The 27265-nt window shown below is 37.5% G+C and overlaps 1 protein-coding gene across 1 annotated transcript in view; it reads left to right on the forward strand.

Moving 5' to 3' along the window:
* LOC116868517 (bifunctional heparan sulfate N-deacetylase/N-sulfotransferase 4) overlaps window positions 1-27265 on the forward strand; it is a 237430-nt gene that overhangs the window by 190066 nt on the left and 20099 nt on the right. The window contains exons 6-7 of the mRNA XM_032858895.1: window positions 1373-1555; window positions 18376-18472. Of these exons, the coding sequence (XP_032714786.1) occupies window positions 1373-1555; window positions 18376-18472 (280 nt within the window). The remainder of the gene's footprint in view (window positions 1-1372; window positions 1556-18375; window positions 18473-27265) is intronic.

Genomic DNA, 27265 nt, shown 5'->3' on the forward strand with positions numbered 1-27265 from the left:
TTATATATAGATTATATCAGTAATCATATTCAAATTTTTCGTTGCTCTTTCCAGAGCAATCAATCTAGATTTTACTTTTGCTTAGTCTCTGATCTATAAAAACACAATACCAAAATGCTGTGATATCTTTAGAGTTAATATATAGACAGGAAATATTGCAAAAGGATTAATAAGTATGGAAGAGCTTTTGGCTAAAAGCTTCCATGCAATCAGTTTCCATGCAAACACTAACAATTTCTTTATTGAAGTAAAAATTCTTCATTAGACCTTTGAGTCTAATTCCAATTTGAGTATAATTTTAATTCAATGTATATACATATCTAAATCAGTAAAGATCTGGAACAATTATTTAATTTTAGAATTAGCTTAATCCTGGTTTTTCAATATCTTAGAAGTTATTAGGTTATTGGGTTTGATGATGTTGACTCTACAATAGAGAAAAACTGATATGGAAATTAACACTATACTTTTAACGAGCGGTGAGGGGAAAAAGAAAAACCCAATTCCAATTTCCATTTTAAGAGTGAGTTTAAGAGTGATTATGTGTGGCTTTCCACTTCTGTTAGTCTGTGCAAACTGTCATAAGAAGATAAAACATACTGGGTGATTTAAACAACAGACATTTATTTTCTCAGTTTTGGATGCTAGAAGTTCATGACTGAGGTGCCAGAAAATTTAGCTTCTGGTGAGACCTCTCTTTCTGGATTATAGACAGCAGCTTTCTGGCTGTAACAGAGGGAGGGAGGGAGATGGGGGGTAGAAGGGGAGAGGGAAGAATGCAGAGAGAGACGGGGTGGGGGGGAGAGAGACAGGGAGGTAGGAGAAAGAGAGAGGGGAAGTGAGATAGAGAAAGGAGGAGAGAGGAAGGGAGCAGGGGAGAGGGGGAGAGAGAGAAAGAAAGCGAGTGCAGGTATTTCTTCCTCTTATAAGGGCTCAAGACCTATCAGGATAACTCAGTGGTTCAGGTCATGAACCCAGGGTCCTGAGATCCAGCCCCCTGTGGGGCTCCCTGCTCCACCTGGAGTCTGCCTCTCCCTCTCCCTCTGCTGCTCCCTCTTCTTATGCTCTCTCTATCAAATAAATAAAATAAATCTTAAAAAAAAAAAGACATATCAAGACTAGGGACCTGCCTTATGACCTTGTTTAACCATGATTACTTTCCTATATGCCTAGTCTTTGAAAAGTCATATTGGAAGTTATGGTTTCAACACAGACATTTGGAAGGAACACAATTCAGTTAATAACATCACCTAAAATGATAATTGTACTTCTCATAAAATTCCAAGGTTAGGTGAAGTCCTGCCTAGAGCTTCTATGCAACTTTTGAACTTAAATATGTTATATTTTATGGTCATTTTTATTTATCTTTCAGATCAGCATTTTCATGACCCATTTGTCGAACTATGGGAATGACCGCCTAGGGTTATATACCTTTGTGAACTTGGCCAACTTCGTGCAGAGCTGGACCAACCTGAAATTGCAAACTCTGCCTCCCGTGCAACTAGCGCACAAGTACTTTGAGCTCTTCCCTGAGCAGAAAGACCCTCTCTGGCAGGTAACACTAAACATTCTCTCCTGCAGTGGAAGGAAGGAAACCAGTGCCTAACTTGTATTAAGAATTCTCTGGAGGCATTAAAACTGACATTTAACCCAAACTTCTTTTTTTATTCCATAGTTTCATCCTCTTCAATAACATTTTTTGTTTTATGGGTTAAGTGTATTTTTTTGCTTTTCTGGGGTTTTGTTGTTTGGTTTGGTTGGTTTAGAATTTTTGCTTTGAGGATGCTGTTTTATTGTCAGTGTCTTCTCAGTGTTAATGATTTTGACTTTCATCTAGTGTGAGCACTAACTGATCATAGAATGGTTAGGCACTGAGTATCTAGGGACATAGAAACCAACAGCAGTCTTAATCTCAGACCCTACAAGTAAACCCTGATACATATGTATAAACACAGATAGTATAAATAAAAAGGGAAAAGAAGTTTTTACCACATGCTTATACAGATTCAGTCTTTGTCTCTCTATTTCTTTTAAATCTAATTCATCTTTCACTAGGACTAGATCTACCAGTAAAAGAAAAATTGTCAGTTTTAGGATTGCTTTTGCAGATAATTCAACTTCACATGGGAGCCACTCAGCCTCCGTGTATAAAAATGTAAACTATGTGCTTCTTCACATTTATCTAGGAAAATGTTACCTTCCACTTTCTTGGTTCTTTATGCATTACATTACATTGACCCGCACAATCAATAAGCTGGCTGCAGAGAGCAGATCACATAGTGCCCTGCTAAGCAGCTGGTAGAGGAGTAGCATCGTCATTACTGAGAAATCACTGTGAAACAGACTGTTTACCATCCTGTCTCTTTGTCCACAAGGCTCTGTGTTTCTCTTTATCCCATAATTCACGTTACATGCATAGACTCTGTGTCTATACAGTCAGGAATTCATCCAACACATGTTTACTGAGCATCTACTATGTGGAAGGCAAGGCTAGTTGCTCTAGAGAACACAAAGAATAAAACACAATGTTTTCTCTCAAAGTCGATGAAGAGTTTCCTGGTTATTCTGATTCACTAGTACGTATTTCAGAATGTGCTTTAAAACTGGCTGCTACAGTAAGTCATACCTATTCTGATGATTTATTCAGGAACTCTTCACCATTTGTGTTTATGTTGAACTACACATTCTAATTTTTTCACCCTTGTAATAAGTTGCTTGCCCATCTATATGTCTGGTACATAAGTTAGACAGATAAATAGATAAAGACATAATTATTATGCTGTATATAGTCATACCAGGTAGCTGCTGGATTTCATAAAGGCAAAGCATAAATAGCATTATTCAAAAGTGCTCACACACTTATAAAATTGATAAATTACTGATAGTAAATCAGTTCTTTCTCACACATGTTTATTTATGAGGTATCTCTAATTCATGGTATGGTAACAATAAAAAGTAGCCAACTTAACAAAGCTGGCAAACAGCTAACATATTTTAAAAAATGAGTCAATAGCTCCAAGCCTTAATGTTTTTCCTTTAGAGGCAGATTATTTTTTTAGATGAAAGATTTGTATCCCTTACTATTGTGTGAGATTTTTTAAATTAAGAATTGTATTTATTGATTGGTTCAATATCAGTGATACTATTCCTTTTGGTATGGAATAAATATAATCAAAGATACACCAGCTCTGGGGCGCCTGAGCCCCTCAGTCAGTTAAGCATCCAACTCTTGATTTCAGCTCAGGTCATGATCTCAGGATTGTGAGACTGAGTCCCATGTCAGGCTCTGCGCTGGGCATGGAACCTACTTAAGATTCTCTCTCCTCCTTCCTTTGGCCTTCCTTTCTTGTCTCGCTCTTTAAAAAAAAAATACATTAGCTCCAATATGATTGGTCAGTTTGATGATTCTAAATACCGATTGAATTTTTGTTGAATTTGAAATACTGTGTTAGTTGATTGGGGGTATGAATGAAAATTGCAAACAGAAAACAGAACTATTTCTTAGAAAACTATATCATTTTGAAGACATAGGAACATGAATATATACAAAATATTTGTAAGTGCTGACAATTAATTTTGAATAGATTCAGAGAGGTAAATTCCTAGATTGTTCTTTTTTTTAAGATTTTATTTATTTATTTGAGAGAGAGAGAGAGAGTGAGAGATAATATAAGAGGGGAGAAGGTCAGAGGGAGAAGCAGACTCTCTGCAGAGCTGGGAGCCCGATTCAGTACTCGATCCCAGAACTCCGGGATCATGACCTGAGCTGAAGGCAGTGGCTTAACCAACTGAGCCACCCAGGTGCTCTCCTAGATTGTTCTTAATAAATGATAAAATTAATCAGAAAAGGCTTCAGAGAGTTCACAAATTTTTGTTATTGCTGTTGTCATTTGTATGTTTAGCAATTTTAATATATATTATCAAAGCAGTTTATTATAAATGTACTTAAGTAACATTGAAGAGTAAATATTTACTAAAAGAATCCCATTTTATCAAGTGAATTGTATGGTTTCTTTTGACTGAAAAATAAAGTTGCAAGCATTTCTTATTAACTGAAGTGTCATATATTCTAAAGTATGTTTAAAAAAGAAAACAAGAAATGGAAAGCAGAAGAGAAGTTAAGTTCAAGAGGGAATTATTCAGGTACGTGAGATTTTGAGAACACTTGACTTATTGAAGCAAATCTGATAAACTTCGCCAGTGATAAACCACATCCAGGAGACTGCCAATGGTTAAGTAGAGATAAAGTGCATAATACTGTCAGAGTCCCTTTCCCTGGCGGTTATCTCTTCTTTCCATATTCATATTTATAATGATAAACAGATCAGCTGTAAGCATTATCATCATGTTCTTTAAACAATATGAATTTAATTTTACAAAAAAAATATGAGCATAACCAGCACTAATTAAATGTTTTGTAGCCCACTCATCCCAGGCTTACAGGGTTAGGATAGATTAGTATTATATGTCTGTCATTGTCATATATTCTCAAAATTCAGGTATTTTTTTGTATTTCTAAACATGCCTTCTTATTTAGTGTATTTCACTTTTTAAAAATAAGTCAACTGTTATTTTTCTCTAGGTTTTTAATTTACACTTTTTTATTACTACAAATAAAAATACAACATGAATAATGATGATCTTCACATCTATTTAGTTTCCTTTGGTTCTTTATGGAAATTTTCATTAGCACCAACTACCATATATGTGAAACTGCTTTGTCACCTAATTAAAAAGTGCAATATGAGTATCTATCAATGGACAGCATGGTAAGAACAACCCAGAATGTGTCTGTGATCGCTTCACTGGAAGCGGATTCTTTCAAAGCTGCTAAATGTGAAAATACATGCTGAAGACACAAATGGAACTCTATCCCTCGAGTTTATCCTCCTCAGTGTAGTCCTGAGTGTGTAAGATTCTTGAAAGTATTCTCACAGGTTCTTGTTAACTCATCCCCCTTTTGTTTTGGGACAATAATTACGATGAAGCATGAAAGAATAGGATTTCCTTTTTTTTTTTTTTCTTCTTTTTTTTTTTTTAATTCTCATTATAGAAACCAAAACCATAACATGCAGACATTTAGAAGGTCAGATTCTTGCACATTCACTAATCGATGCTTTTAAGCTCTCAAGCTGTCAGGTTAGTTCAGCCTCAATCTTCCCTCAGTCACTCCAGACTCCCACTATCAACAAACATGCCAAGCGTGATGTAGATTCCTGCTTGCCCGTGTGACCAAGGGAATGCTCAAAGAGCTGCAGTGTCTCTCTCTCCATGCTAGTATCTCCAGGATTAAAGAAGTAGGAGAGAAAATCACAGGGTGCTAGCCTTAGGAGGTTAGCACCTTTGTTGTTGACTCTAGCTGTGAAATCATCCAACTCCAGCTTAGAAATGATGAGATGTGAACATCTGTGACATAAACAAATCACAAGGTCTAGCAACATACACACTGTAGATTCTATTATTATATGCCTATTGAAGGAAAAAAATGACGTCTGACACAAAGAATTATAGATTGTAAGAGCAGGAGAAGTTACGGACATCTAGCTCAACCTATTCATTTTATAGAAGACACAAGTGACACCCAGTGAGGTGAAATATCTTGTTCTAAGGCACTTGGACGACTAGGGACAAGTCAGGGGTAAAGCTCAGGTCTTCTTATTCCTACTCCAGTATAGTTCCAACCACACCAAGATGGTAGCTTCACATTTAGAAAAATAAATCTACTTCTATCATCGGCTCTCTCTGTTGGAGGAGATTTTAGGCATACCTGGTTACTGGAGAAGAATCTGGTGGTGTATTCAGTGTGAAGTTATTTGACCTATACTTTTGAAGTACCCACATAATAGAAAGGTCTTTGCTTTCAGAGAACTTATAAACCATAGTAGTTCCTGGCTGTGTGAACAAAATGACATTATGAATTTGTTTTCATATTTATTCCTCTCCTTTCCACTCTCTACCTTATTCATGACTCTATCATTGCACGTGCCATATGGTCTTATAGACATTTATGCCTGTCATACACCAGTTCATGCAAACCTTAAGGGGTAAGACTATGTTTATATATGTTTGTTACCAGAACCTGGCATAGTACCATAGCTGCCATCATTAAAATATCATGAATGAATAAGCAAAACAGAGGTGTATACATGTGCACAGAGAACAGTCAAAATGGCACACTTGTTTCTTAGAGAAAGTAGGGATCCAATGGGAATTAACCTTGAAACGCAAATATAAGGCAGCTGGGAAACCTTTGAAAGCTACCAGAGTCAACTGGATTTGATAGGCAACAAGGAATTACTATGTGTAGGTTCTGAAGATGAGATTAAAGTACTTTAAAAAAAAAAATTGGCCAATAAATATTATACCAGGGGTGCCTGTGTGGCTCAGTGGCTTACAGCCTCTGCCTTCGGCTCAGGTCATGATCCCAGGGTCCTGGGATCAAGTCCCACACTGGGCTCTCTGCTCAGCGGGGAGCCTACTTCCCCCTCTCTTTCTGCCTAACTCTCTGCCTACTTGTGATCTCTGTCTGTCAAATAGATAAGTAAAATCTTTAAAAAAAAAAAAAAAAAAAAGATTATACCAGAAGATTTTTCAGGACAGGTAAGAACAGGGAGGCACTGAAGTTAGGACAATAATCCAGCCATGAGAGAGGGAAACCCTGAGTAGCTTCATGGTTAGGAAAAAAGTGAGATCTTTAAAGAAGTGTGGTAGAAATTGTTTGTGCATGAGACACTGAGATGAAAGGAAAACTGACCTGCAAGTCATCACCCACAGCCGGGAAAAAAAGAGTTCTAGATAATTTCATATTTTTCATTTCCATTTATTCATTTTTTTAGCCCATCCAGTGAAATAGCCAGAATAGTTTCTCATCAATTCATAGATGGTGCAATAGAGGCCTAAACATCATTATCATCTTACATATTTTTTCCTAATTATAGTTTGAATTTGTGTATTTGTTACATTCATCTTCCTAATCAGACTAGTATTTAAACCTGGCAGGAATGCTTCCCAAATATGTAGGTAATTCCTCATGATTTTAATTTTTTTAAGATTTTTTTTTTTTAATTCATTGAGAGAGAGAGAGCGCGCATGAACATGCGGGTTGGAGCAGAGGGAGAGGAAGAAGCAGACTTCCCCTGAGCAGGGAGTCCGAGAGGACATGCAGGGCTCAATTCCAGGACCTTGGGATCATGACCTGAGTCTAAGGCAGATGCTTAACTTACTAAGCCACCCGGGTGTCCCTAATTTTTTAATTTACACTGAAGCACTTCCCCATTTGGTTATACAAGGCTGTCAGACATTCTGACATGCAGAAATGGTGACATTAAGTCATGGATTTTTCCCTTTCCTGTCAATTTGTTGCAAGTATGATCTTGTCAAGTTTCAAATTCCCCACACAAATAACTTTCATATAACTTTATTAATAGGAAAACTACTTCCAGATAGTGCCATACAATAAATAAAATAAAATAAGAGGTTATATATACTTCCATCCTTTCTGAATCAAAATCATCAAAAAACATGGATTTTGCAGAACTAATCCAAATATCACAACAAAAAACCCCTGAATTTTGTGTGTGTGTATGTGTGTGTGTGCCCTGCAGATATGTCTGATAACTTAAATGTTGTACTGTGAGTGAATACACTCTATTAGACCAACTTATTAATAAGAATTTTAAAATACAGTTTTCCTTAATTGAGTTGGCTATCTATATTCTCTGACAGGATATTCATAAACCATAAATAATAATATAAGGTACTGTCTGCAGGAATGTGCAGTCATCTGTTTGAATGTACCCAGAGCTTCTGAGTAAACCTGTCATCTCCTGGGGTCAATTTTACTATGAGAATATTTCATGGGAAAATGTCAACGGTATCAATTTATTTAAATCAGCATGGGTATAATATGGTGACAAGTGCATAGACGCTTAGGGTAAATCAGAAGGTCTTTGTGCTTACAGCTGCTTTCATGGAGCTGTTACCCCAGACCCACACATAACCGCATGCCCTTTTTGGCCCACTCTCATCCTCAGAAGTGGGCATTTATGCTTCTCTGTATTCAGACCACTTTAGGAGGGAAGTTTGAGAATGAATCAGACTATTAAGTGCTACAGGAGCTCTGTGGAGAGAACATTCATTACAAATCAGTGCACTCAGAAAGGAAAGGCTTTTCTGAGGAGTGGATGGACTAGCTGGGTTTTATACAGCAATACAGGGTGGACTCAAGCTTTGGGAAGATGGTGTGTGTCTCAGAGTTTCTCCAAAAGGAATTGCTGTTTGAAACACTGAGAATAAATACCCACAGCCTCTTAAAATTCCTCATCAGTGTATGTGGGTTGTATTAGGCTTAAATGACATTGAGAGACAAAAAATTGAAAGTCACCCGCCTGTGTAAAACAGATTGGAAAAGGATTTTGTTTTAAAGACATGTACATGGCAAAACTCAGTAAACAGAAGAACTTTGGAAACAACACAACCAGATAGGGAGGAAGAAGTACAAAGTTAAACGAAAAACACATACAATTTCATAGCATTCTCTTTTAAACAGTGAGGTCTGAACAGCAGAAGACAAGCAGAGAGGAAATGAAGAGGAAACCAATAACCTCCGAAATGTTCATAATTAACAAAATAATCCTACCATGAGCCCTGGGTGTTTTTAAGGTTTCAGCTATTAAAGTCTAGATATTTCCCAGTTATCTGCAATAGGCACATGACTTGAGAGGGAATAATCAATCTAACTGATAATTCCACGGTGTTCTTGTCAGTGAAGGATGTGGAGAAGCAATGAGCAAAGCAGATTTTTAGTAGAGAAAAGGCTACATATGTGGGAATAACTAGATCTAATGAGAACAAAAGAAATTTTCATATATTCTATAAAAATATGAACTTCGGGGCAAGGTACGTCATGTGATTTTTTTTCTATTTTGTCTTTTTTTTTTTCATTTTATTTTATTTCATGTCTTTTCAGTGTTCCAAAGATAATGTGACTTTTTAAAAAAATATGTATTTTTAGCTTGACTATGAATTCGAAAATTTTACTTAATTGGAGAGGAAAGATCTGGATTTTCATCAGAATTTACTCCCCTTTCTAAGTCTGGTCCATCACCTCAGGGAATTTTCTCTCCACCTTTCTTATGCCTGCTTAAAAGTAAATCAACCTCACCTCATCATGTATTCCATGTACAAAACCACCTGCATCCCCTTTACCTGTGTGAGAGCTGAGTTACATGCATTTTTACTAGACTGGTACTATAACCATGAGCTGCTTAAAGCAATTTTAACTGAAGTTTTTTAAAGTTTCAATATATCTACAGTGCTAGATACTTAAAACAGTAAATTACTGTTTACAGCCGTTTCAGATATTCAGGGAACGATCAGATTAGACAATGAAAAGGGAAATAATTGCTTTGTAATTTTCTGACTTTTGAAATTAACATAATAGCAATAGAACAAAGTATGAAAGTACAAGCAAATGCTTTTTTCTTGGAAAGACCCTTTGACCTTCGTAATCACTGCCAGACACTCTCTTGCCCTCTCTCACTCTCTCTCTCTCTCTCTCTCTCACACACACACACACACACACACACACACACACACATGAGTGCATGTGCACACACACACGATATTTAGCTGCAGAGACAACCCGGGTTTTGGATTCCAAATTTGAAACTAACTTGCTGTGTGACCTTCAGCAAGACCTAAATAAAACACCTTGCATCTCAGCCTCCTCAGGTGTAAAGAAGGGATAATGATATCTTTCTTGCCAGGTTGCTTTGAGGATTAGAAATAGTCTATGCCAAGCAAGTGCCTGGAATATAGAAGGTGATCAATAAAGGCCAGATATTATGTTAGCTGTTATTCAAATACTCAGACAATATAAGAAAAGTCAGAGTAGGAAAAAATCTAAACAAATATTTTCAAAGTATAAAACAGGAAATGCAAACATCCTGTTAATAAAGTCATGATTATGAGACACAAGGGGAAACATGCAGGAAAAGAGATGAAAGAAGAAATACCGGGCATCTGGAAAGTCTTAAAAATAGCATAACATAGAAGGAATGCTGTTACAAAGACAGGCAATCTGCTGGATTAAGGTATACACATGCCACCAACTGTAAAATACATACAGAAAAGCCAAAGTAGCGTAAGTTGGATTGTTGGCAATAAAAGCATTTGGAGCAGCAAGTGTTGTAACAGCATCCAGGTAATTTTATTTGAGAGTTTACTTCTATCAGTATAATTTCTTGGGAGAGCACAACTAGAAATAACTAGTGTCTTTATCTACCAGAACAGGGCCTGTTATCCATGTTCTGTATGTTAAAGAAAACTATTTTCAAGTCTTATATTGCATTTGCCCATTTCTGTGAATGTTTTATTTCACGGGTTTTGCATGCAGAAGTTTGAATGGCGAAGACATATGTACTGCAATAAAGAAAATAAGTGGCCTACTTGAGCATAGAGAACCAGAAAGATCTCACAAAAGACACTTTGAGCAGTGGCACTGAATAATTGATCATTTTGCTCATCTACTTTTGCGAAACATAAAGAAACCATTTGAGCAAATGAATTGAGCACCTAATCTGAGACTGGCTCTTAACTGGGATATGTGTGGGGAAACTTGATAAGTGTAGGTCATGGAAACTGCTTATCTATTGTTTAATACATAAAATACTGTTGAAACATAAAGTTCTTTACAAATGAAGCAGTTAAATCATATGAGGAAAATAATGTTTAAGATATAAAGTGATGACTTAAGGAAATAGCAAAAACTAGCTCCTGGGGCCACCATGAAAAACATCAGTGGAGACTGCAAACATTCTATTTTTGTGGGAGTTTTGAAAATAAAATGTCTACACAGTTCACATTATGTTAATTTTCAAGCATATATCAAAATCTGTCTATGCCTATTACTAAAGGTTTACTGCACCTGTTTCAAGTCAGTTTTTCAGTCATTCAGCCCATATTTATCAAGCACCTGTCATAGATTAAATTAGATAAACAGGGGTCTTCTCTTCAGAGAACTTACAGTCTAGTTGAGAAAGAAGTATAAATATATTATATACCGATATATAATATGAAATTGCTATAAACACATACCTGAATAGAATCATTTCAGGTACTGAAATACCACGAAGAAAATATAACCATAAGCTATCACAGAAAGACAGAAGTGGGAGGAAGTGCTTTGGTTCTGGTCAGCAGGGAAGGCCTCTTGCATGGGGTGATATTTCAGCAGAGACCTGAGTGATGACAAGTGCTAAAACAATAAATTGGATGAGTTGCAGGAGCCAGACAGCAAGCATATTCAAAAATAAATTGAGTTGGGATTATATAGGGGTCTTTGGGTCTGGTAGGGCAATCTATATTCTCAAGTTTGTCTGAAGAAACATCAAGCTGTTTCCCTATCGAATAAGTCATATGCTCCAGAAATCCAGTCACCAAACTGTGAATTTGTTCTGAAAAGGGGCGGCCACCTTAGGTTCTAAAGTTCTTTTTTTTTTGTTTTAATTTATTTGACAAACAGAGATCACAAGTAGGCAGAGAGAGGCAGGCAGAGAGAGAGACGGAAGCAGGCTCCCTGCAGAGCAGAGAGCCCCATGCGGGGCTTGATCCCAAGACGCTGGGATCATGACCTGAGCTGAAGGGAGAGGCTTTAACTCACTGAACCACCCAGGCGCCCCAGGTTCTAAAGTTCTGACAGTAGACCAGGAAGCCTGATCTCAGGAAGGATAGCTATCATACACCAGTTCATCAGCAACGGTAACTTCTCCCTTTTGCTTCAACGGATTAATAATCTGAACAAAGAAAAAGAAAAAAAAGGCTAACATGGGATCACATAATAATCACTCTCTTTTATAGAGAAAAATTAAATCATTTAAAATATATTAACTCCTTTAATACTCTCCATAACCATATGAGGTAGATACCATCAATCATTATTTTCTAGATAAGGAAACTGAGGCCCAGAGAATTTCAGAAAATTCCATAAGACACAGGCAGTCTCCCTCCTGAGCTCACACCTTAACAACTGGGCTGTGCTACCCATCGAAAATAGATAGGGAAACTTTATGGGACATATTAGCTGACACTAGAATAATTGGTGAAATTTTGATTCAATTGGTAAACGAAATAAGATCATTCCACAGAAAGATAAATTGTTCAAATGAACTTTGAAGAATCAAGTGCAGACATGAATATATCTATAAAAGTGAATACAGTATAACTGGAACATTTGGTTGGTTTGGGCAATTTTTTTGTCTTTTTAATTGAAGTATAGTTGACACAATGTTACATTAATTTCAGGTATACAACATAGTGAGTCCACAAGTCTATACATTATGCTGAGCTCACCATAAGGGTAGCTACTGTCATACTCTGTTACAATACCATTGACTATATTCCTTATGCTGACTCTTTCATTCCTGTGGTTTAGTCATTCCAGCCCTGAAAGACTCTACTTCCTACTCCCCTTCACACGTTTTTCCCACTATGCCAATGCTCTCCCCTCCGGCAACCATCTGTTGGTTCTCTGTATTTATGGGTCTGTTTCTGTTTTTTTGTTTGTTCATTTTATTTTTTAGATTCCACATATAAGCAAAATCATACAGTACTTGTCTGTCTCACTTCACTTAGCACAATACCCTCTTGGTCTATTCATGTTGTCACAAATGTCAAGATCTCATTCTTTCTTATGGCTGAGTAATATTCCATTGTATGTATATGCCACATATTTCTATCGAGGGACACTTAGGTTACTTCCATATCCTGGCTATTGTAAACAAGGCTGCAATAAACATAGAAGTGCATATATCTTTTCAAATCAGTGTTTTTGTTTTCTTTGGGTAAATACCCAGTGGTGAAGTTATTGGATCACACAGTATTTCTATTCTTACTTTTTTGAGGACCCTCTATACTGTTTTCCACAGTGGCTGAACCAATTTACATTCCTGCCAACAGTGCCTAAGGGTTCTTTTTTCTCCATATCCTCACCCACACTTGTTATTTCTTGTCTTTGATTCTAGTCATTCTGACACATGTAAGGTGATATCTCATTGTGGCTTGATTTACATTTCCCTGATGATGAGTAATCTTGAGTACTTTTTCATGTGTCCATTGGCCACCTCTATATCTTCTTTGGAAAAAATGTCTGTTCAGACCCTCTGCCCGTTTTTTAATCAGATTTTTTTTTCTGCTGTTGAGTTGTATAAGTTCCTTACCTATTTTGAATATAAATTCATAACCATATATTTCATTTGCATATATCTTCTCCCATTCAGTAGATTGCCTTTTCATTTTGTTGATGGTCTCCTTTGTTGTGCAGAAGTTTTTTTTTTATTTTGGTGTAGTCCTACTGATTTATTTTTGCTTTTGTTTCCCTTGTCTGAGAGGACATATCTATAAAAGTATTGCTAAGGCCAAAGAGATTATTATCTCTTTTCTTCTAGGACTTTTGTGGTTTCAGAGCTCACATTCAGTGTCTTAATCCATATTGTTAATTTTTGTGTATGGTGTTACGAATTGTTACTTCAGAATAGTGCTACTCAAAGTGTGGTCCACGGATGGGCTTGAATTGTTTATTGTTGATTTTCCATGAGATAGGAAGCTTTTGCCAACATGTAAACCAACTATATCACTGAGCATCCTGGCTGCTTCAGCTGGAATTTTTTTTTCTTATAGCAGGATATGCTTATTGAAGTAAGCAGTTCAGTAATTCACATTCTGACACAAGTTCCTTACCTTCTCACAGACGAGTGTTTTGAAACACATCGAGTTAGAGTACAGGCAATATTGCATAAAGATGACATTCCAAACAGTAAATTGACTAAATAAAATAGATATCTATTTCTCATTCATACAACTGTCTAAAATTAGGCAGGCCATTTAGGAGAGTTAGACAGCTCTCTTCTACATGGTCACCCAGGGCCCCAGATTGGGAGCTGTTAAACGTCTCTGAGTCCAAGGCATATGCTGTAATTGTAGCCATTTTACAGCCAGCAGGCAGTAGGAAAGGTGAAATCCAGGGAGAGTGTCTTTATCCTTAAGATACTTAACATCATTTTGGCTTTCTTTCCTTTGGACTGAAACAATTCATAAGAAGAAAGTTTGATTCAAAGGAGACAGTGAAATATAGTCTCTAGCTGGAAACTTACAGACTATGCAAAATAGAGAATATTCTATAACTGAAGGAAGAGAAGGAGACTAGATAGTTCACTCTTCTCTGTCATAATGAAAATTATGGCTAGAGAGTTAAACTGAAGAGTATTTGAGATTGAATACTAAATCAAATGATGGCAGAAAATAAAAACACTGGTAAAAATAAATAAAATTTCAATTATTATGCAAAATAAATGAAAAATGTGAAGCTTATTGCTTGTAATTAACTCATTTCATCACAGTTTCTACAAATGAATTCACAGAAAAACCCAAGACATATAGCCTAACTTTTTCCAAAGCAAATTCTCACATAAAACAATTGTCTTTATATATTATTGGTCTTTTTATATTTCACTCCACTCTTGTTCCAATGGAAGCTGGGGATGGAAAACGCATTAGGATCAAATCTGAGATAAGAAATTTAGTTCCAAGTGATTTATTGAGGAGATGCTCTCAAGAAAAACCTATAAGGGAAAAAGCAAAACAGGAAAGAAAAGAGGAAACAGCTTATGTGAGTAGAGAAGGCAGATCCATACTCTGAATATGTGAGTGGGAGTAAGGGTAAATCACAGCCCTTTTCAAAATGGAAATGTCCAATATAATCAATTTTCTACAAAGTGATAGGATAGTGCTATTTTGGGGATTTAGAACTGGTCTCTGTTACTGACAAGTCAGATATTAAACAGTGGCTATAACTAGAGCAGACTTAGGAGAAGGAGGCCCGTAAATGGCTTCCATCTTGCTATCGGGGCTACTGCAGTGCTCTGCAATGGGTTGGCCAAGGACAGAGGTTAGGCGACACGTGGGAATCTTGAGAACTGGCTGAGTCATTTTGTCCTTTTGGATGTTTAGCACTTCCACATTGAATATCCTCTGGTGTACATTAATGTATGGTACAAGTTCATCACACTTTTTGATTACTATCATGGTCCATCCACATGCCTTTTTCCTAGAACTTATTAACCCTAATATTCCCATGATGTTCCTTTAAGAACCTTGGCTAATGACTTCACCACTGCCTATTCACCTGTTATATTTTTACATTGCCCTATTATCATCCACAAAATAGTAATGACCAGGAATGTTGCCCGGAATCTTTTAATTGGAAGTTTTCCCTTACCCACTGGTCTTTAGGAACCTCTCTGAGTGTGGTCTATAGTGCAACAGCAGTCCACCTTAGACCTCTGCCAACATATGATACCAACCTAACCACAAACCAAGCTTGAGTTTCTTCCTCTTCATCAACAGATTATACGGAGCCCTCCATAAAACTCTAGGAATGAGCTGATTGGTGGAACAGTGATAGGTGACATAAAGGTGCGGGCCACTCATTTATAAGCTTACTTGTAGTCTTTGTGTCAGCTTGAGATAAATTCCAGACATACCACTCCCATCTTACAATGAATTGCTACTGGGTACAACCCAATATTCAGCTTATAGTGGCTACTTACGGCCACATAATCACTTTGAAAATTCATGACAAACACTATCTCTTCTAGGGTCCTGTAGCATACCAGGAGTCGATACCAGTTTGAATGACCAGCTGCAGGTGGCACACCCTGTTGCAGAACCTTGGGTGTGTATTTTGTGATTCTCCTCTAGGGCTTGACCAAAACTCTATTTGGCATCCTTTTATACCATAAGTGCCAGAGTACCATAGGTCTGCCCAGATGTATGAGCCAAGGGGGAGGGCCGTTTGTACCTCAGTCTTATCTCTTGCAGGACTCTTTCTTGTTCTGGGTTCCACTGAAAACTAACAATTTTCTGTACCATTCTGTTAATGACTCTGAGCAGTACTCCCTAGTGCAATAAAATGCTGCTTCCTAAACCCAAAGAGGTCTATCAAGCCCTGGGCTTCTTTCTTAGTAATAGAAGTCACAAAGAACAAAAACAGACCCTTTACTTTGATTGGGATGTCTGGGTATGCTCCAAACCACTGGACCTTGAAAAATCGCCAAAGGTGATAGACTCCTGAAACTTTGTTGGCTTTTCTTCCACCCTCTGGAATGCACGTGTCTTGCCTAGGCAGATAGAATACTTGGCATTTGTTACCTTTTGGGTACAATTAACATCATATCATTAGTATAGTAGACAAATATTAAGTTCTGTAGAATGTCAAGATGAGCTAGGCCCTTTCAGTCTATATAATGACCTTGAGAACATGCAGTTTTGAATATTATTTTTTTAAAGATTTTATTTATTTATTTGACAGACAGAGATCACAAGTAGGCAGAGTGGCAGGCAGAGAGGGAGGAGGAAGCAGGCTCTCTGCTGAGCAGAGAGCCCAATGTGGGGCTTGATCCCAGGACCCTGGGATCGTGACCTGAGCTGAAGCCAGAGGCTTTAACCCACTGAGCCACCCAAGTGCTTTTCTCTTCCTTCAGTGCTTTTTGTCATCTTAAAAAAAAATGCTTACAAGCAAGAAGGGAGGAGACTAAACAAATTAAGTAATGAGAATTCAAATAAACTATGGGATTTAATTTGGCATTCTTTAACTGAAATTTAGAAGTTCAACCGTGGTAAGCATTTCTTGATGGATCTCCTATTTTTAATTAGATAAATTTATATTCTGTGCTGAATGTAATTTTGAGAAGTCTATGATTTTGCAGCACTTGTATTTGGAAAAATGGTCAAAAATGTCATAATTAAAGGCAGCTTATCTAACAAGTTTTATCTAGACAAATATTCATCAAAGAAATGGAAATAACGGAAATATTTGGTCTCTAATATTTAGGCATTTTAACATGGAAAAAAGTTAGAATTGTAAATGACAGAAACACATTTCCTTTAACAGAATTTACTCTTGCTTATTTCCACTCTACAAAGAAAATATTTCCCCAGTTAAGAATGTAGTTGTCTATAGAGAAGAGTCCATGGAAAGTACCAACATTTTCAAATTTATTAATAATCATGAATGGAACTTTGAAAAGGATTGCAGGCAATTTTATGGAAAAGTAAGTCATGATAGGATCATGCTGAGAACAATCATTCTTTTCTTTAAAGATTTTATTTATTTGTTTGAAGGAGAGATAGGGAGAGAGAGAACACAAGCAGGGGGAGTGTGAGAGGGAGAAGCAGGACTCTTGCTGGGCAGGGAGCCCGATGCAGACCTCCATCCCAGAACCCTGAGATCATGACCTGAGCTGAAGGCAGACTCAGCAACTGAACCACCCAGGCGCCCCGAAAATAATCATTCTTTAATAGAACTTTGCTGACATGGTATTAACAAAAGATATGGCTAAAGAACTGATTAAAGTACATAAACATGAACCATAAATGATTAGTTATCTTGTGTCATTTTTCATATTTGGATAATAAATATAAAGTTATAATTGTTTTAATGCCTAACATATGGTTTGAGACAGAATTTTGATTGTGGAAATGATTTTAATATATTATTTGGGTTAACTATAATAAAACCAATTTATCAGTCAATAAATGTTTTAAAAATTGTATTATTTTCATTTAATGGCCCCTTTAATTCCCAAAAGAGTCATAATTTAGATAATAAATGTGGGTCATTCAAACAAAAGGAGGGAGAATGGAACAGGAAAAGGTTGAGATGGAGATAAGATTGGACCTGTGGGTATGTTGGGTCTGGCATTTCTTCACCACATCTATACAGCAATTATACAAATGCAATTTAAAATATAGGTTAAGAGCTCAGGAGGAAGGTATAGGCTTGAAATGTTGATCTACCTGCCATCAGCTTATAGGGTACAGCCAAACATTAGGATCTGCTGGATCAGCACCGAACAGCACATAGTGTGAAAAAGAAAGGACAACTTGGCCAAGTCTGGAGTTCAAGGACGGCCTTTTGCCCTCTGGGGCAAAAGAAATAGGAAAAATTAGGGCAGAGCACAGATATTTGAGAAACTATGGTAAAACAAGGTTAAGACAAGTGAAGGCTCAGATATACAGATGTGAACTCTAAATCCAGAGATGGAGTGGAATCTCAGCAGTTAGAACCTAGCCAAGTTTCAGAAAAGGATGACAACAATATCAGCCTGAAGCTGAGCTCTAGCCTTGGAACTAGGAAAGGAAAGAAGATGCCATTTGATAAGGAAACAGTTTGGAAATCAGAGAACCAGAACCAGAACAGGGTCTAATGCTAGTACGAGGATATCAGGCAAGAATTTAAGCCAGTCCTTCGGACAATTTGTCCATTACACAGCCAGAGGTTCATTACACGGTAAGATTTATTATTCTTCCTTCTTGCAGAATCCATGTGATGATAAACGGCACAAAGACATTTGGTCCAGAGAGAAAACTTGTGACCACTTGCCAAAATTCCTTGTCATTGGGCCACAAAAAACAGGTAGGAATACCCAACTATGCTGTCTGTTTCTTTATTTTTTTTCTTTTTTCTCATCTTCTCCTTTTTGTCATGAAACATATTGTCATACAGGATAATTGGATTAGATCTCGCTTTGTGAAATATCTAGACATCTATCCAAGTTCATTATTTGAATTGTTCTTCATGCCTATGGGTCATCATTATGCTATGATCCTCAAAGCGACTCTAATGGTGTCTATTAATTAGACTTAAGGACTGAATTTTAACTATAGATTTTAAAGCTATTCAACAGATGTCAAATTTTTTTCAACGGATGTCAAATTTTTTACAACTTTGTGTTAATATACGACAGTTGCAGTATCTGATTTTTAATCCCTACTTTTTGTAGCTTTGCCTAATTATCTCCTAAATTAAGTTATAAAGAAAGGACTTGGCTTGATATAAACTTTTCACACTGTATATATCAGCCTCGAATTGATTTTTTCAGAGCCACTGCCATTATTACCTTCAAACATTCTACATGTGTGATTTGTTTTTTAAAAATAATTATTAAGTATAAATATGGTTTGGACTTATTATCTGATACACCTGAGGTTCACCAGACATTTTTCCCTCAGTATTTTCTCTAATGTTGAAGGACAAGTGTATAAGACTGCAGTAAAAGAGAGTGAAAGTATTTCACCAATGAGATGACACTTCCAATTAGAATATTTTATACTTTCTTCAGCATGTGACAGTTTTATACACTTTGCTCATGTCCTGATTAATTAAAGTTTTTATTGAGTTGCTGTATTTTGAATTCACTACTTTGACTAGAAGCATTTTCATCAGTGAGTGCACAAACCATAACACAAAACAAACACTCACCATAAATAAGCCTGGCCCAGATGAAGATATTTGTAATACAAGCAAGTAGATCATTTTAAAGGTTGTGGGAAAAATTTCCAGACTATTAGATATTGGTTGTTGAAATCTTTTCTTCCTCCAGGAATATAAATTGTATTACAACAGTAAGTTACACATGTGCAGGAAAGGGAAAAAAATCACCATGTATTTTCAGATATATCACTTGTGTTGTTGTTGTTTAAAATGTGCATTAATTTTCTACCAACTCCCTTATAGCAGTGCTAACTCTGGAAAGACTGCTAAAGAAATAAAACATTGTTGTGTTGTAAAATTATGCTAAAATTTTAATTTAAAGATATATCTTTTATCATTTGTCATTGAATATTAGTACTTCTTAGTTCTGCTAGAAAACTACAGGTTACTAAGTATAAACCTAGTTTTCCTCCTTGTTTTTTGTATTTATAAAGACAATAACTTACACCTTTAGATTTTAATATTTGACCTACCAGTATGGAAATAACCGAGCTTTCAGCAGTTTTTGGCTGCTGAAAACAAACAAGTTAAAATAAAGGAATTGGATGACAATATTATTTTATATATTGTGAAAATGCTATTCTTTTTTTTTTTAAGATTTTATTTATTTATTTTACAGAGATCACAAGTAGTCAGAGAGGCAGGCAGAGAGGGGCGGGGGAAGCAGGCTCCCTGCTGAGCAGAGAGTCCAATGCGGGGCTTGATCCCAGGACCCTGAGATCATGACCTGAGCCGAAGGCAGAGGCTTAACCACTGAGCCACCCAGGTGCCCCGAAAATGCTATTCTAATGTGAAAACGGTTGTGATAATTCTTAAATCTGTTCCATCATAGAAGTCTAAAGTATTCTTTTGTTCTCTTTATTGCTTTAGTTGGCAAAATTCCCACTGCTGTCAGAGCTATAAATTTCCTGGATACAGCAATGCTAAGAATCTGCTCTTCAATTCAAAGCTGTCTTTAAACAACTTAAACATGGCCTGCACATCCCTTGCAATAAACATGAGTTATAATATAAAAGTAGTCCTCAAAGCCCTATTTTCTGAATTGTTGTGAGGTATGAATGGAAGGAATTGATGTCCCACTTCTCCATTGTTGAATCCTGCCAGGAATTCCTGTCAGCTGTTAGTGGGACAGTGAATGAGGACAGGCAAAGGGCGGTGTAGGCCTGGGTTTATGGCACTCAAAGATTAAATCTTAGTCCTGCTTAGGATCCTTTGGACAGATAGGTATCTTTTGTGATTCTGGGTCAAAGATATTACCAGAATAGGAGCAGCTTTCCAAAAGGGTTAAATTTAGGACAATAATTCTTTTTTTTTTTTTTAAGATTTTATCTATTTATTTGAGAGAGAGAGCATGAGGTGGGGGCGAGGGTCAGAGGAAGAAGCAGAATCCCCACTGAGCAGGGAGCCCGATGTGGGACTTGATCCCAGGACCTCAGATCAGGACCTAAGCTAAAGGCAGATGCTTAACTGACTGAGCCACCCAAGTGCCCCACAATAATTCTAAAAGCATAACTTGTTGGCCTTATCTGTCTCAGAAAATCGGTGTCCCCACTGTCAATATTATTTTCTCATGATTTGATTGGCTTAATCTGTTAAAACTAAAAACAAAAATGATTGTATATAAAATAGAGTGTATTTTCTCTGAGAGTACTACCAGGAGGAGGTCATTTTTATTTCCTCCACTAAATATTTATATCAAAGACATTGCATAAAAATGAATGTCAATAATAGATGAAAACATAGGTGATAATAATATAAATACACATGTTGGAGCAGTGGGCCCATCTATGACTGATTATATAAATATCAAGCCACATACCTACTGTCTCCAGTTGAAAAGACTTTCTCCTTCTTTCCAGTCCTTTCTCCCTCCTACCTACTGCTCCTGGTGGCATGAAGGTGCTGTGGCTCAGAATATAAAGCTTTGACTTTATGTATTTCAGGGTAGATCTGGTACAATTCTGTGACCATCAGGGTGATTAAACATTTGTATGTGTTACTGAGTGAGATTATAAAATATTTATTTTGCAATGATCAGCAATAATTAAAAAATAGTCCTTTATCTGTACCCTGGATCCATTCAGTCTCAACATCTCAGGGATATTAAACTACAATATTCTCAGGTCTCTCGTGTGTCTCAAATCTCTCTCTCTCACACACACATGTGCACACATGCACTTACACACACACATGCCATTCTCATCATCATTTAAACATCTTTATGTAAGTTCCATCCTAAAAGGTATCTAGAGAGAACCCTTTTGAATTCCCTGTTCTCTTCCAGGCACTACTCCTTAATACTCAAGTTTATTTCTTCTCCCTGGAACATTTTTTTCTCCTCTTATAATTTCTCCTTTTTGAACTCTTGTTATTTTCAAGAACACTTCAGATCAGTTCTTGAGGACTCCATCACCCCTCATGATTTTATGTCTCTGTTTTTCAATGTGTTTAGATAGTTCTGCCTGGTCCTTTGGGCCTCTAATTCAGTTCCCAACTAGTTCTGAGTCCTTTCATTTTTAAATTGAGTTTATATGATTTGATTCCATTTTGTTAAATTTATTTTATTTTTTTCAAGATTTAATTTATTTATTTATTTCGGAGACCGAGAGAGAGAGAACACATGTAGGGTGAGAGGTAGAGGGAGAAGTAAACTCCCTGCTGACCGAGGAGCCCAATGTGGGGCTTGATCCTGGGACTCCCAGATCATGAACTGAGCTGAAGGCAGATGTTTGACAGACTGAGCTACCCAGGCATCCCCATTTTTGTTAATCTTATTTTGGAATGCCTGGGTGGCTCAGTCGGTTAAGCATCTGACTCTTAGTTTTGGCTCAGGTCATGATCTTAGGGTCATAAGATGGAGCCCTGGGTGTGCTCTGTGCTCAGAGGGGAATCTGCTTGAGATTCTCTCTCTCACTCTTCTTCTGCCCCACCCTTGTGCTCGCTCATGCTCTATTTCTCTCTAAAATTAAATAAATAAATCTTTTAAAAAGACAATAATTAAAAGTTGTTTTAGAGGAGTCAAGATGGCAGAGAAGTAGCAGCTGAGACTACTTCAGGTTGCGGGAGATCAGCTAGATAGCTTATCTAAAGATTGCAAACACCTACAAATCCAACGGGAGATCGAAGAGAAGAACAGCAATTCTAGAAACAGAAAATCAACCACTTTCTGAAAGGTAGGACTGGCGGAGAAGTGAATCCAAAGGGACGGGAAGATAGACCCCGGGGGGAGGGGCCGGCTCCCGGCAAGCGGCGGAGCAACGGAGCACAAAATCAGGACTTTTAAAAGTCTGTTCCGCTGAGGGACATCGCTCCAGAGGCTTAACTGGGGTGAAGCCCACGTGGGGCCAGTGTGGCCTCAGGTCCCGCAGGGTCACAGAAGGATCGGGGTGTCTGAGTGTCGCAGAGCTCGCAGGTATTAGAACAGGGAAGCCGGCTACAGAGACGGAGCCGAGGAGTGAGCTCACAGCTCGGGCTTACCTTGAACCGGTCGCAGGCTCGGTGAGCTCGGAGCGCGGCCGGAGGCCAGGCAGACGGGAGTAATTGGACGCTGTTCCCTGAGGGCGCACTGAGGAGTGGGACCCCGAGCTCTCGGCTCCTCCGGGCTGGAGACTGGGAGGCCGCCATCTTCATTCCCGCCCTCCGGACTCTACGGAAAGCGCTCAGGGAACAAAAGCTCCCGAAAGCAAACCCGAGCGGATTACTCAGCCCGGCCCCTGGTAAGGGCGGTGCGACTCCGCCTGGGGCAAAGACACTTGAGAATCACTACAACAGGCCCCTCCCCCAGAAGATCAACAAGAAACCCAGCCAGGACCAAGTTCACTTACGAGGAGTGCAGTTTCAATACCAAGGAGAGCAGCGGAAATCCAGAGGAGGAGAAAGCAAAGCACGGAACTCAGGGCTTTCTCCCCATGATTCTTTAGCCTTGCAGTTAATTTAATTTTTTTTTCTTTTTCAATTTTTTTCTCTTCTTCTGCTAAATTTTTTAAAACTTTTACCCTTTTCTTTTTTAACGTTTTTTAACTAGTGTATCTAATATATATATATTTTTTCCTTTTTATATTTTTTCATTATTGGTTTTCTTTTTTTATTTGTTTCTTTTTTCTTTTTTCTTTTCTTTTTTTTTTTTTTCTTTCTGAACCTCTTTTTATCCCCTTCCCCCCGCCTCACGATTTGGGATCTCTTCTGATTTGGCTAAAGCATATTTTCCTGGGGTTGTTGCCACCCTTTTAGTATTTTACTTACTCCTTCATATACTCTTATCTGGACAAAATGACAAGGCGGAAAAATTCACCACAAAAAAAAGAACAAGAGGCAGTACCAAAGGCTAAGGACCTAATCAATACAGACATTGGTAATATGTCAGATTTAGAGTTCAGAATGACTATTCTCAAGGTTCTAGCCGGGCTCGAAAAAGGCATGGAAGATATTAGAGAAACCCTCTCGGGAGATATAAAAGCCCTTTCTGGAGAAATAAAAGAACTAAAATCTAATCAAGTTGAAATAAAAAAAGCTATTAATGAGGTGCAATCAAAAATGGAGGCTCTCACTGCTAGGATAAATGAGGCAGAAGAAAGAATTAGCGATATAGAAGACCAAATGACAGAGAATAAAGAAGCTGAACAAAAGAGGGACAAACAACTACTGGACCATGAGGGCAGAATTCGAGAGATAAGTGACACCATAAGACGAAACAACATTAGAAAAATTGGTATTCCAGAAGAAGAAGAAAGAGAGAGGGGAGCAGAAGGTATATTGGAGAGAATTATCGGAGAGAATTTCCCCAATATGGCAAAGGGAACAAGCATCAAAATCCAGGAGGTTCAGAGAACCCCACTCAAAATCAATAAGAATAGGTCCACACCCCGTCACCTAATAGTCAAATTTACAAGTCTTAGTGACAAAGAGAAAATCCTGAAAGCAGCCCGGGAGAAGAAGTCTGTAACATACAATGGTAAAAATATTAGATTGGCAGCAGACTTATCCACAGACACCTGGCAGGCCAGAAAGAGCTGGCATGATATATTCAGAGTACTAAACGAGAAAAACATGCAGCCAAGAATACTATATCCAGCTAGGCTATCATTGAAAATAGAAGGAAAGATTAAAAGCTTCCAGGACAAACAAAAACTGAAAGAATTTGCAAACACCAAGCCAGCTCTACAGGAAATATTGAAAGGGGTCCTCTAAGCAAAGAGAGAGCCTAAAAGTAGTAGATCAGAAAGGAACAGAAACAATATACAATAGCAGTCACCTTACAGGCAATACAATGGCACTAAATTCATATCTCTCAATAGTTACCCTGAATGTTAATGGGCTAAATGCCCCAATCAAAAGACACAGGGTATCAGAATGGATAAAAAAACAAAACCCATCTATATGTTGCCTACAAGAAACTCATTTTAAACCCGAAGACACTTTCAGATTTAAAGTGAGGGGGTGGAAAAGAATTTACCATGCTAATGGACATCAGAAGAAAGCAGGAGTGGCAATCCTTATATCAGATCACTTAGATTTTAAACCAAAGACTATAATAAGCGATGAAGATGGACACTATATCATACTCAAAGGATCTGTCCAACAAGAAGATCTAACAATTGTAAATATCTATGCCCCTAACGTGGGAGCAGCCAACTATATAAACCAATTAATAACAAAATCAAAGAAACACATCGACAATCATACAATAATAGTAGGGGACTTTAACACTCCCCTCACTGAAATGGACAGATCATCCAAGCAAAAGATCAACAAGGAAATAAAGGCCTTAAATGACACACTGGACCAGATGGACATCACAGATATATTCAGAACATTTCATCCCAAAGCAATAGAATACACATTCTTCTCTAGTGCACATGGAACATTCTCCAGAATAGATCACATCCTTGGTTCTAAATCAGGTCTTAACTGTTATCAAAAAATTGGGATCATTCCCTGCATATTTTCAGACCACAATGCTCTGAAGCTAGAACTCAATCGCAAGAGGAAATTTGGAAAGAACCCAAATATATGGCGACTAAACAGCATCCTTCTAAAGAATGAATGGGTCAACCAGGAAATTAAAGAAGAATTGAAAAAATTCATGGAAACAAATGATAATGAAAATACAACAGTTCAAAATCTGTGGGACACAACAAAGGCAGTCCTTAGAGGAAAATATATAGCGGTACAAGCCTTTCTCAAGAAACAAGAAAGGTCTCAGGTACACAACCTAACCCTACACCTAAAGGAGCTGGAGAAAGAACAAGAAAGAAACCCTAAACCCAGCAGGAGAAGAGAAATCATAAAGATCAGAGCAGAAATCAATGAAATAGAAACCAAAAAAACAATAGAACAAATCAACGAAACTAGGAGCTGGTTCTTTGAAAGAATTAATAAGATTGATAAGCCCCTGGCCAGACTTATCAAAAAGAAAAGAGAAAGGACCCAAATAAATAAAATCATGAATGAAAGAGGAGAGATCACAACTAACACCAAAGAAATACAGACAATTATAAGAACATATTATGAGCAACTCTATGCCAACATATTTGACAATCTGGAAGAAATGGATGCATTCCTAGAGACATATAAACTACCACAACTGAACTAGGAAGAAATAGAAAGCCTGAACAGACCCATAACCAGTAAGGAGATTGAAACAGTCATCAAAAATCTCCAAACAAACAAAAGCCCAGGGCCAGATGGCTTCCCGGGGGAATTCTACCAAACATTTAAAGAAGAACTAATTCCTATTCTCCTGAGACTGTTCCAAAAAATAGAAATGGAAGGAAAACTTCCAAACTCATTTTATGAGGCCAGCATCACCTTGATCCCCAAACCAGACAAGGATCCCATCAAAAAAGAGAACTACAGACCAATATCCTTGATGAACACAGATGCAAAAATTCTCACCAAAATACTAGCCAATAGGATTCAACAGTACATTAAAAGGATTATTCACCACGACCAAGTGGGATTTATTCCAGGGCTGCAAGGTTGGTTCAACATCCGCAAATCAATCAATGTGATACAACACATTAATAAAAGAAAAAACAGGAACCATATGATACTCTCCATAGATGCTGAAAAAGCATTTGACAAAGTACAGCATCCCTTCCTGATCAAAACTCTTCAAAGTGTAGGGATAGAGGGCACATACCTCAATAGTATCAAAGCCATCTATGAAAAACCCATCGCAAATATCATTCTCAATGGAGAAAAACTGAAAGCTTTTCCGCTAAGGTCAGGAACACGGCAGGGATGTCCGTTATCACCACTGCTATTCAACATAGTACTAGAAGTCCTAGCCTCAGCAATCAGACAACAAAAAGAAATTAAAGGCATCCAAATTGGCAAAGAAGAAGTCAAACTATCACTCTTCGCAGATGATATGATACTATATGTGGAAAACCCAAAAGACTCCACTCCAAAACTGCTAGAACTTGTACAGGAATTCAGTAATGTGTCAGGATATAAAATCAATGCACAGAAATCAGTCGCATTTCTCTACACCAACAAGACAGAAGAAAGAGAAATTAAGGAGTCCATCCCATTTACAATTGCACCCAAAACTATAAGATACCTAGGAATAAACCTAACCAAAGAGACTAAGAATCTATACACAGAAAACTATAAAGTACTCATGAAAGAAATTGAGGAAGACACAAAGAAATGGAAAAATGTTCCATGCTCCTGGATTGGAAGAATAAATATTGTGAAAATGTCTATGCTACCTAAAGCAATCTACACATTTAATGCAATTCCTATCAAAGTACCATCCATTTTTTTCAAAGAAATGGAACAAATAATCCTAAAATTTATATGGAACCAGAAAAGACCGCGAATAGCCAAAGGAATATTGAAAAAGAAAGCCAGAGTTGGTGGCATCACAATTCCGGACTTCAAACTCTATTACAAAGCTGTCATCATCAAGACAGCATGGTACTGGCACAA

This window comes from Lontra canadensis, unplaced genomic scaffold (assembly GCF_010015895.1).
Source record: "Lontra canadensis isolate GAN:19392208 unplaced genomic scaffold, GSC_riverotter_1.0 scaffold1, whole genome shotgun sequence".
Lineage (NCBI taxonomy): Eukaryota > Metazoa > Chordata > Mammalia > Carnivora > Mustelidae > Lontra > Lontra canadensis.